This window comes from Chiloscyllium plagiosum, chromosome 12 (genome assembly GCF_004010195.1).
Source record: "Chiloscyllium plagiosum isolate BGI_BamShark_2017 chromosome 12, ASM401019v2, whole genome shotgun sequence".
In the NCBI taxonomy this organism is placed as follows: Eukaryota; Metazoa; Chordata; class Chondrichthyes; order Orectolobiformes; family Hemiscylliidae; genus Chiloscyllium; species Chiloscyllium plagiosum.
Genome location: NC_057721.1, coordinates 51,831,219 through 51,843,121, shown reverse-complemented (window position 1 = coordinate 51,843,121; position 11,903 = coordinate 51,831,219). Strand labels below are relative to the sequence as shown.

Genomic DNA, 11,903 nt, shown 5'->3' with positions numbered 1-11,903 from the left:
GTCACAGCCTTAGAATTAGAGGGGGTCGTTTCAGAACAGAAATGCGGAGACATTTCTTCAGCCAGAGAGTGGTGGGCCTGTGGAATTCATTGCCACGGAGTGCAGTGGAAGCCGGGACGCTAAATGTCTTCAAGGCCGAGATTGATAGATTCTTGTTGTCTAGAGGAATTAAGGGCTACGGGGAGAACGCTGGTAAGTGGAGCTGAAATGCGCATCAGCCATGATTGAATGGCGGAGTGGACTCGATGGGCCGAATGGCCTTACTTCCACTCCTATGTCTTATGGTCTTATGAGGATAGAGGTAGCTAAAGAAAAGTGTACAGACAGATTAATAGGAATGGCAGTAAGCGTTTAAGAAAATAGTTCATGACACTCACAACTAGTCCTCCTTACTGGGATGTATTTTTGCTGAGAGTGGGATAAACCAACTATCGCCAACCAAGGACGTTAAAGACAGTATTAAGTTGAAAGGAAAAACATTAAGGACGCAAAAGTCAATGATAGCCCTACAGACTGGCAGTAACAAATGTAATAAAGGCAGAAAATAAACTACTAGGACAAAGTAGCGATGAATAAAAACTAACAATTGTTAACTATGTAAAAAGAGAGAGGTCAAAGCAAACATAGGCCCCTTAGAAAATTATTCTAGGAGATAGTTCTGGGGAACAAGGAAATAAATGGTAGAGGAGTTAGAAAGATATTTTGCATCAGTCTTTATGGTGGAAGATATTTCAAACATTCATTTAATACGAAAGAATACCAGAGAAATTAAGTAGCAATATTAGCCAACTAAAGGGGCTCAAGGTCCCAATGGTTTACATCCTAGGATCCTAAAAGAGGTAGTGGATCCATTTGTTGCAATTTTTCAAAAATCTTTGGATTCTGGAGAAGTACCAGAACATCGGAAAACTGCTAACGTGATGTCTCTATTTGAAAAGGGAGTAACTTTAGATGAATTAGTTTAACATCTATTGTTGCAAAAGTATTAAAATCAATTTTTAAGGTAATAACAGAACATTTGGAAAATCACAATCTAATCAAGCAGAGCCAGGCCTGGCTTTATGAAAAGGAAATAGTGTCGGACTATTACTGTTTTTCAAGGAAGTCTCAAACAGAGTGGACAGATGGGAACCAATCAACGTGTTGCATTTGGACTTGCAAAAGGCGCTTGTCAAAGTACCTTGACTAACTCCACAAAGGCCAGTGTCCTGTCAACAAGTTACCCTTTATTTACACACGCATAAATACAGGACACTGACCCAGCTAGCTTGGAGCCGGCTCCTAGAGTGAGCAGAAAACCTGACATGGTCTTTTTTTTTACAAAACGTGAACAGAACCTCTGACACGTTTTTATTTTTTTCGGTCTCCCTTTTTCATTCTTCCCCCCACACTACTGCCTAACAGCAGTAGTGCTTATTTCTACCCAGCACCATGTCATGTGTGTGCAGGTGTAGGACAGTGAAGAACAACCAGTACGTATATCTTTATTTATATTCCATCACCAGAAAGAAAGGAAACACCAGACTGGCCAGTGACAATCAATGCGAATGCTGTTTGTGCGTCAGCCAGGACTCCCTGATTGGGGCTGTTAACCTGGTCCAATCAGGAAACTCATTCTATGATAACCACCTGGCTGACCTCATTCAAATCACTGCATCCCTCCTCCTATAAGTCTTGCGATGTAGGCCTGTTCTTTTTCCGTGTAGCTTTTCCGGAGGTGTTTTCACGAGTCTGGTTCCTCTGACTCTGCCTCAGATACTGGTAGCATGTGCCGGACCGTAGGCTGCTTCTTGGCCAAAGCTTATTTTCAAGCAGTAACAGTGTCATGGTTGCGATATCTGTCGTGTCCAACTTGTCCTCAGAGGTTTCTGCTACCCTAGGTAGAGGGTTGGAACCCACAGTTTATGACAGCCTTCCTGGTTGTTCTGAGGGGCCAGGTATGTTTTGGTCCTGCCCCATTTGAGTTGTTGCTTTCACGTGGTCCACATGCTTGCTCAGGACCGCCTCTTATCTAAACTTTGCAAATCATGAGACCCGACCTCATATCAGCCATACTTTTCCTATGCAGGGACATTCTTATGGTGTCACCACCAAATTTCATTCCCTTAACAAAACTGCCTCTCTTGCTTAGAAATGACTTGTGTCTGATATTAGTTTTCCTGTTGCCGTTGCACCCTCCCCCCACAGATCTTTGACGCTCAGGTTTCGTCAGGTGCTGAGTCTTCTCCCCATTAGCATCACTGCGGGACTGGTCCTTGTAGTTGCATTAGGACTGGTCCTATAATCAAAAAGGAACTGGGACAGTTTGGATATTGAGTGATGCTGTAGGCTGTTCCTTTAAGCTTGCCTTTAAAGTTTGGACTGCTCTTTCTGCCAGACCAATGGACAATGGATGGCATGGAATTGTCCTTACAGGCTAAATGCCATGCAACTTCAGAAAAAACTCAATTTCTTGCTGATAACTGATGGTCCGTTATCTGTGACCAACACTTCCAGAATTAGAGTGGTGCTGGAAAAGCACAGCCGGTCAGGCAGTATCCGTGAAGCAGGAAAATCGATGTTTCGGACAAAAGCCCTTAATCAGGACTCTACACTGCCAAAGCCAGACGCGAACTCCAGAAGTCTGTGTATTACAAAAGATACTCGCAATGTTTCAATTGTTGTAATGAACTCTGTGCAGGTCAAACCACTTTAAATGGGTGTCCACAATGACTAAGAGGACTGGCATAGTCATTGAGTCATACAGATGTATAGCATGGATACAGACCCTTCGGTCCAACTCATCCGTGCTAACCAGGTATCGTAAATTAATCTAGCATTTGCCAGCACTTGGTCCATATCCCCTCTAAACCTTTCCTATTCAAGTTCCCATCCAGATGCTTTTTAAAGTGTTATAATTGTATTAGCATCCATCATTTCCTCTGGCAGCTCATTCCACACACACACATCATCTTTTGCGTAAAAAAGCTGCCCCTTAGGTCCACTTTAAATCTTTCCCCTCTCACCCTAAACCTATGCTTTCCAATTCTGGATTGCCCCAGTGGCATGTAACAGAGTCCAGCGTTTAACATAGACATTCCCACAAATATTGGGGAGCTACTGGTGGCAATTTTTGTCCTTGTCGGCATTCTAGGTACTGCCCAACCAAAACAGCTACGTCAGCATCCAAACCTGCCACCAGACATAACATCCTACCAATAGCTTCAGTTTGGAAACCCGCAATGACCCTGGTGCAGTACAGACAGTATCTGGCAATGAACTTTGCTCAGGACAATCACTCTTGCTCCCCATAATTTGCCAACCTCTATGGTGATCTGGTATCTCCAGGTCCAGAAAGATCTTGATTCTGGTTGTGATGGTCTTTTTGTTTCCCCCATCACCACCAACTGTTTTAGTTTTCAAGAAAGAGATCTTTTTGTATCCACAGTCTGATATCAAATCAGCAGCAACTGGATGTGTGTCCAGAAAGTTCAAAAACCAAATGGACTCTTCTAGTGGCTGCACCATCGATGGTATATCTGCCAATGGAAGGCAGTTCAAGGCATCTGCATTTGCCATTTGGCCTCCTGAACAGTATTCCAACTTGTAATTTTACACACTCCGAACAAGAGCACACCTCTTGATTAGATCAGATATTCTGGGTAGCACAGCCCAAACTTCTGTAAGTAACCCTAACAGGTGAGGGAATTTGGGGTCCGTTATGATTTCAAATTAACGTCTGTAAAAGGCATTGGTGGAACTTTCTCACCAAAGAGGACAGTCAAACCTTCCTTCCCTCACTGGGCATATCTTCACTTGGAATTAGACAAAGTCTGGGAAGCATATGCCATCACGCATCCTTCTCTGCTGGGCCACAAGTAAACCAACACTGCACCAATACCTTCCAGGGAAGCATCTCATGTCAGCACCACATCTCTCTTGGGATCATAGTGCACAAACACCTTAGATGACAATAGCTGTTTCTTCACTTCTCTAAACGCTACATCTTGGCTACAATTTAATTTCCAAGATGAACTCTTTTTCAAAAACAAATGTAAGGGTGCCAGGATGGAGGCCAAGTTACATATGAACCCAAGAGAAGACCTCAGCTCTGATATAGACGTGGGAGCTGGGGCCCCTTTGATCGCCCTCACTTTATCTTCCATCGGGCATAACACAATCTTGTTGACTCTGTAGCCCAGATAGGTCACTTGGGGTGCCTAGAACACACATTTTACCCTCCTCAGGCATACACCTTCTTGAAGAAACCTTTAAGCACTCTGGCCAAATTCTTTAAATGCATTGGACTTTCCACATATTGGCACATCATCCAGAAAAATGGCAGTGGTAGGCCTTTTAAAATGTTCTCCATCGTCCACTGAAAAATGGCACAGGCTGATGACACCTAAAAGACAGTCTTGCATACTGGTACACACCCATATGGATATTAATTGTAGAATACTTTTGGGAATCCTCATCTAATCAAAACCACAGATACATATGGCTCACGTGCAACTTCATGAGTTCCAGTCAGAGTTCTCTTACTCAATTCAGGCCTAGTGGGATGCTTTTGCTGTAGCGAGTTCACATGCCAGCAGCAACAACAATGGCTGGCCAGCCTAGATCCTCGAGAAAATGCAAGCAGTTTGGACGAGGCTTGGTTTTGTTTTGGGACTTTGCTGTAGGCTGATCTAGAATCCCTTTGTTCAGGATATGTCCTGAGTGAGGCTATGCAATGCCTATCTAAACCCTTTCTACTCATATAACCATCCAGATGCTTTTTCAATGTTGCAATTGTACCAACCTCCACTACTTTGTTGGCAGCTCATTAGAAGTTCTGCTGAATTGCTCTGATGTTGGATTCTTATTCAATTTTCTCTCTTTCAGGTTTCTGATGTGACATTATGGATCCTTTAGATTCTTTCATCTCCAACACAGATTACACTTCTGCAGTCCTCAAGTCAGTAGCCTCCTTTATCAGAGTTATCTTAGTTAGCACTGAATGTAACTGTCTGTTTGAAACATCCTGTACGACAATGAACCCGTTCACTTCTGCAGACAGTCTTAATTGCCTATTTGTCTTGAGGCAGCAGGTTATCAAACTCAGGAGTACATATTCAATTCAGGAGACAGCAAACTCAATTTGTAAATGCTCGAAGTTTGCACAAAGGTTACTGAATGAGTATTGAATGAACTCTGATTTGTCAATGAATGCGTTCCTATTGCTATTTAATGATCATTTGACCCTAGCTTCAAACAATGTGGTCTGACAATAAGTCTGAAGAGTTGGAGTTCTTGTAAAGATCCATCCACGACCACATACTTCGACTCCAGTCACCATTAACAACAGACTCTTCCATTCAATATAGAACTTTGCTATCTTGGAAGCATCCTCTCCAATAATACCATTACGGTTGATAAAATCCACCATCACCTGGTAAACTCTCAAGCTCAGCATTCACACACTATGGAAAGAGCACAAGTTTGTCTCAGAACAAAGTGTTGCATACCTGACATTGAGAATTTACTCATCAGAGCTCACTTGGGACAAAGTCAATGCCTAAATCCACTTCTCTGACATGTGACTTCACACACAGTATTTGCAATCAGCTACAAAAATTGACTTTTGGCTTAACATCATACAAGATGACATCAGACAAAACTAAAATTGTTATTTTACCCTTACTTTCTGAACACTTATCCTTCAGTGTCAGGGGCCTCCACACCTGAACTTCTTTATAGGCCATTCCAGTGCCCAACATTTTAGCTGCAGCAAAGTCCACTACAATGCAAGTGAATTCTACAATTTATATTTTTATCGACTTGCATTGGGTATCAAATTGATGGTGCATGGTCATGGCGATCACACTACCCGAACAACACTTGTAACACTTACATTATAGCAGGAAAATCAGGCAAAGATGCTGCCTCAAACAGGATCTTTAATGCAAGTTGTACTTGTTCTCTGTTTTCAGATGTCAAAGCAAATGACAAAGCTGAAGCAAGTCGTTGATCCTGGAAAAGAATTTTAAAAATTTCATAACCATAAAATTTGTGTATAGTTGCTAAACTTTACAGTTTTCTCCTTTTCCTCTTGAACAGGCAAAAACAAGGTGGCAAAAATTCAAGATTATGAAAACTACATATCATGAATAATTTACAAAAAATATTTCTTTACAAAAGTGGGGTAGTCAGCATGTACAAGAATTATCACAGCAGATAGCTAACTAGGAAAACAGTTTCAAAATTAAAATAGGAAAGATCCAGGTCTGTAACTAGATTAATGCTGGAAATAATTCATAGATCAGAATATTATAGCACAGGAGGTAGTCATTCAGCCCATCATCATGTCTGTACCTGCTTTCAGAATGTGAAATTAATCTCGTGCCATTTCCTCACCATGTCCTTCTGACCCTACATATTCTTGACTTTCAGATAACAAACTAAGGGTCTTTTGAATACTCCAATTTAAGATGCTTCTATCGATCTCAGACAGTGTATTCAGACCATAATCAAATGTTACACAATAAGTTTCCTCATGTTGCTTTAGATTACTTTCTTTCTTTTTACTCAGAGGAAAGAGTTTCTCTCCAAATACTCTAACAGTATCCTCATGTCTTTGACTAGCTCCTCTCAGCTTCTCTCCAAGGAAAAAAAATTCAATTTCTCCAAATCCTAACTCAAACAGAAACAAACCACCTCTGAATAATTCTTATGAATCTTTCTGCATTGTCTTCAAAGTCTTCAGATATTTCCTAAAATGTGGCACCCAAAACTGGATACAATACACTAGCTGAAGCCAAACTCTCACATTATCTAAGTTCAATATACCTTTCTTCCCCTTGTGCAATACGCCACATTAATAAAACCTCAGTTAAGTAATGATTTCTTAACACTCTCAAACCTGTGATGACTTCAATGACTTACACATGTACACAAAGGTGTCTCAGCTCCTGCACACCATTTAGAGTTGGACCCTTCATTTTATATCATCTCTCCATGCTTTTTCTACCAAAATAAATCATGTCACATTTCTCCAAATTAAATTTCATCTGCCACTTTGCCTGCAATTCAACCTGGACTTTTGAAGTTCCACACTATCAGCTTTCACAAGTTTCAGACAATCTGTAAATTGTGACCACTTCACCAGGATCTAGATCACTGATACACATCAAGAGGATTAAGTGTCTCAACACTGACACCTGGTGATCTTCACTACAAAAAAATTTCTCCTGGCCCAAAAACCTTGTTAAATTAACAAAAAACCTCTCAGAAAAGAAGTGGCCAACTAGTTCAGCAACCTAAGGCTTCTTTTGTTTTAAACGTGTTGCTATGAAATACATATTAAACTTATTTGTGTGTCATGGCAGTCTTGAAGTAGTATGTAGCATTACACAAAAATCTGCTCTATTTAGAGTCATAGAAACGGACCCTTCCATCCAATTTGCCCATGCTGACCAGATACCCTAAATTAATCGAGTCCCATTTGCCAGCACGACCCATAAAGGTCTAATTCCTTCCAATTCTTATAATCATCCAGATGCCTTTTAAATGTTGTAATTGTACCAGCCTCCACCACATCCTCTGGCAGCTCATTTCATGCCACACACCACCCTGAGTGAAAAAGTTGTTCCTTTGGTCTCTTTTACAGCTTTACCCTCTCACCCAAAACCTATGCCCTCTCATTTTGGACTCCTTTACCCTGGGGGGGGGGGGGGGGGAAGAGAGAGAGAGAGAAACCTTGGCTATTCACCACCCATGTCCCTCATGATTTTATAAATCTCTAAATTAATCCCTCAGATTCCGACATTCCAGGGAAATTAGTCCCAGCCTATTCAGTCTCTGCCTATAGCTCAATCCTGGCAACATCTTTATAAATCTTTTCTGCACTCTGTCAAGTTTAATATTTTTGTTATATTAAAGAGACCAGAACTGAACACAATTTCAAAAAACGCCTGACTAATTTCCTGTACAGCTGCAACATGACATCCCAACTCCTACACTAAATGCACTGACTACCAACCACTTTCTTCACTACCCTGTCTCTACCTCCAAGGAACTACAAACCAGCAGCCTAAAGTCTCTGTTCAGCAGCACTCATCAGAATCCTACGATTAACTTTATAATTCCTGTCCTGAGTTAGCTTACCAAAATGCAAAGCTCACATTTATCTAAATTAAACTCCATCTGCTACTCCTGAGCTCATCTGATCAAGGTCTCGTTGCACGCTGAGATAACCTTCTTCACTGTCCACTACACCACCAATTTGGGTGCCACCTGCAAGCTTACTAACCATTCCTCCTATACAGAGGAACCTCGATTATCCAATACCAATTATCCGAAAATTGGACTAGCTGAAGGAGATCTCGAGGTCCTGATGGAAACAAATCTTTGATGCAATGTTTCTAACAGTCATTGCATCTTTTGTTTAGTGATTAAACAGGCACCGTCTCCAAATAACTGATCGCTCACCCTCTCTCTCTCTCCCCACACTTTCCCTGGAGTTCTACACAGGGGTATACCCTAAACCTCCCTCCCCACCCCCTTTCCCAGATAATCTGAAAAACGTTGTCCTGTACAAGGCAGAGGTGGAACTTATCAAAAAGGTGCAATAAACAGTTGTGTATATGTGTGTACGTGCGGATGTGCGTACGTGTGTCTGTGCGCGCTATTTGGAGACTTACCCCACAAAGGCACCTGCAGCAGCAGTCTTTTTGTTGGTGCCCAGTCCGGCTTGGACAGTGTTGAGGACGGCGTTGGGGGCTCGCGCGCTGTGTGCTTCTGCAGTTTCCTGAACAGGGAGCAGACTTCAAAACCTCCAAGCCCCAGAGGAAAGGCATTTAAGTCGATTATCGGAATAATCGATTATCGGAACGAAATACTGCCTGCCCATCTTGTTCGGATAATCGCGGTTCCCCTGTACTCACATTCAAATCATTCATATAAATAACAAAAAGCCTATGGAATCAGCAATGATTCTTGAGGCACACTGCTAGTCATCTGTATACATTGCTCAAGACTTATACTTAATAAAGTGAAGGTATTGAATGTAAAAGCAGAAATTTTTTAAAAATCTTTTAACATTTTTACCTGCAAAATCTTATAAAAGCTGGCTTCCATGTTTGGTACCAACTGCTTCAGTCTGTTCATAAGGCTAAGAGTCTTCAAGACAATATCTGCACCTATTTTACTGTCAAGGTAGAGCAGGAGGAGGAAAACAAGCATGTTTAAAAAAAAGTCCATTTTTAACCTAATGACTTGCATAACGTCAATTTACATTCCCAGTAAACAAAGGAGCATTCGATGAACCTTCATGTGTAGTTCTTCTACCTATTAATAACAAATTCACTCTTTGGCAAGTCATATCTCTATAATCTAAAGATCCCTTTTTTTAAAATAAAAAGCAGATGACAAGATTAATTACTCTACTAACCTTTGGCTATTCAAAAAAAATGCTCTTTGTGAATGAGAACAGTACAAGACAAGGTGGCCAATCAGCCATCATGCCTGTGCTAGCTCCTTGGTAGAGCCATTCAATTAATCCTACCTCACCGGTTTCTCCACAGTCCTACAACGGTTTTTCGAATCAAGCATTAGCTAATTTTGAATTTGAAACTAACTAACTACAGAATGGTTCTATCAGCTTTCCAAGCTACTTCATTCCAGCACAAAGTGAAAAGTCACTTTAAATCTGTGCCTTCTGGCTACTTGCTCCTCTACAACTAGAAAAAAGCTTTCTGAGTAGGCTTTCAACAGGGAATATTGAACATTTAGCACTAGACAATTCAACACTACACATCACTACTCAGGAGATGTATAAAATGCCACAGCAAGTGAAACAGGATTATATAATGGGAAAGATAGAGCTGAAAAAGATTGTTGAAAGTTTGTGGTAAAGCCATTTAATTTAAGATTTTAAAGTCAATACAGTTAATCAATAAATTCTTCCATTTACAAATGCAGCACTAATTCCTCTTATACTTTCTGTACCTTTGTATTTAATAAATGATACATGAATAGCAATGTAGAAATTGGATTATCTTTCCTTGTTGAGCAACGTCAAGTCTCACTCCAACCACTCCTATAATTTTGCTTAATTAGTGCCAGTTAGTAAAAGTCTATTCAATTAAGATGTGCTTAAAGCCACTATTCATAAGGAGAAATTATTTCTGGTTGTATCTAAAATGATTTAGAAATATCTCCACATTAAGCACTGTACATCTTTACAAGTTTTTATTTAAAATAGCTGTTGTATTTCATATTTTGACATATTGGTCACATTTTAGCAAAAACAAACTCTGCAAGACATTCCCACTACTTACCATAGTTCTACATCTGCAACATTGCTCCTGTAACCAATTTCCATCCTATTGTACATGAACTGATATTCCAGAATGGAGAGACAGTTTCTGGCTGTAAGAACCTTAGCAACCTGCAACTTCACTGTATCATCTCCGCACAGCAGTAAGATATAATTAAGGAAAAGGACAAATGTTTAGTTTTCTTCTTCCTCATTGAATGTTTTATATGACCAATTGTGAAGTCTATGAGTTGAAACGTCGATTCTCCTGCTCCTGTGTTTTTCCAGCACCACATTTTTTAACTCTGGTACTCCAGCATCTGCAGTCCTCACTTTCTCCCAATTGTGAAGTCTGTGACTGGTTCTCAAGTCATTTTGTTCTGCAGTCAGGCAAAAGTACAAAAATGTCCCAAAAAATATCTAAGTTTTAGAATCAAGAAATTAAGCCGTTATTCAACCTTAAACTAACTTGATTATTTTTCATACATGATGCTTTATGAGCGCTTAAAGTTCTGAAGGAACTGCTTTCAATATGCGTAACTCACGAGAATATTCATGCTTAATTATAAAACAAAACCCACACTGGCACAATATGTTAACTGATACAAAGGTCAAGGAACATGTTCAAAGTGTGCACCATTAATTATAATATAATTGATGAGATCAAAATATCTACACATCAAATTTATGACAATGCTATGGCTTTTAAGAGGTTACTTTATCTTTTTTTTGAAGGAAGGTCTTAAGGCAGAGGCTCCGAGCAGTCTGTTACAAGTACTAGAGTAAACAGTTTAAGAGGCATTAGGGCATTTTAAAAAAAAACTTGGGAATAGAAACAACCTGAATGGGTGGCATCAAGCTCTAGCAGAACCAGGATTTTTAGTTATTGCAGCAGCTTTTGTTCTTGGGGTCTCAGCAGAGTTGAAAGGCAGTGAAGTTCTCCCAGCTGCTGCACTGAGTTTTCTCTAAATGTTCTTCCTCCTGAGCTGCTGGAATTGCATGTGAAACATTTCTATTTTCTGAATTTGCGTTTTGCCAGGGGTGCATTTATGGGATGCTACAGTGTTGGAACAGTTATTGTTTAGTAGCAAAATAATCTATTATTCTGTTAAGTTTTCCAATAGAGTTAGGTTATCCCAAGTTACTTTACTGCTGTAGTATTTTAATTATAGTGTTTAAATAAATAGCGTTTTGCTTAACATAGAGTAGTTTGACCCATCAAGTTGCATCTGGAACACAGTAACTCACATTTATCGTTAAAATAAAACAGAGTTAGGGTCTAGGCTACCTTCTTAACATATTTTGAGGTCACCACCACAGAACACACCAGATGGCCTCCTTCTTTAGAGACCGCAATTTCCCTTCCCACGTGGTTAAAGATGCCCTCCAACGCATCTCATCCACATCCCGCACCTCCGTCTTCAGACCCCACCCCTCCAACCGTAACAAGGACAGAACGCCCCTGGTGCTCACCTTCCACCCTACCAACCTTCCCATAAACCAAATCATCCGCCGACATTTCCGCCACCTCCAAACAGACCCCACCACCAGGGATATATCTCCCTCCCCACCCCTCTCCGCCTTCCGCAAAGACCGTTCCATCCGTGACTACCTGGTCAGGTCC

At 40.7% G+C, this 11,903-nt stretch overlaps 1 protein-coding gene across 5 annotated transcripts in view; it reads right to left on the bottom strand.

Annotated features, from left to right (window-relative positions):
• The window catches only part of cip2a (cellular inhibitor of PP2A), a 69,964-nt gene that overhangs the window by 26,374 nt on the left and 31,687 nt on the right, over nucleotides 1–11,903 (bottom strand). For all 5 annotated transcript variants that reach the window (XM_043701060.1, XM_043701061.1, XM_043701059.1 and 2 more), the window contains exons 12-14: nucleotides 10,302–10,443; nucleotides 9,070–9,169; nucleotides 5,876–5,994 (exon numbers count right to left, since the gene is read on the bottom strand). In XM_043701060.1, the coding sequence (XP_043556995.1) occupies nucleotides 5,876–5,994; nucleotides 9,070–9,169; nucleotides 10,302–10,443 (361 nt within the window). The remainder of the gene's footprint in view (nucleotides 1–5,875; nucleotides 5,995–9,069; nucleotides 9,170–10,301; nucleotides 10,444–11,903) is intronic.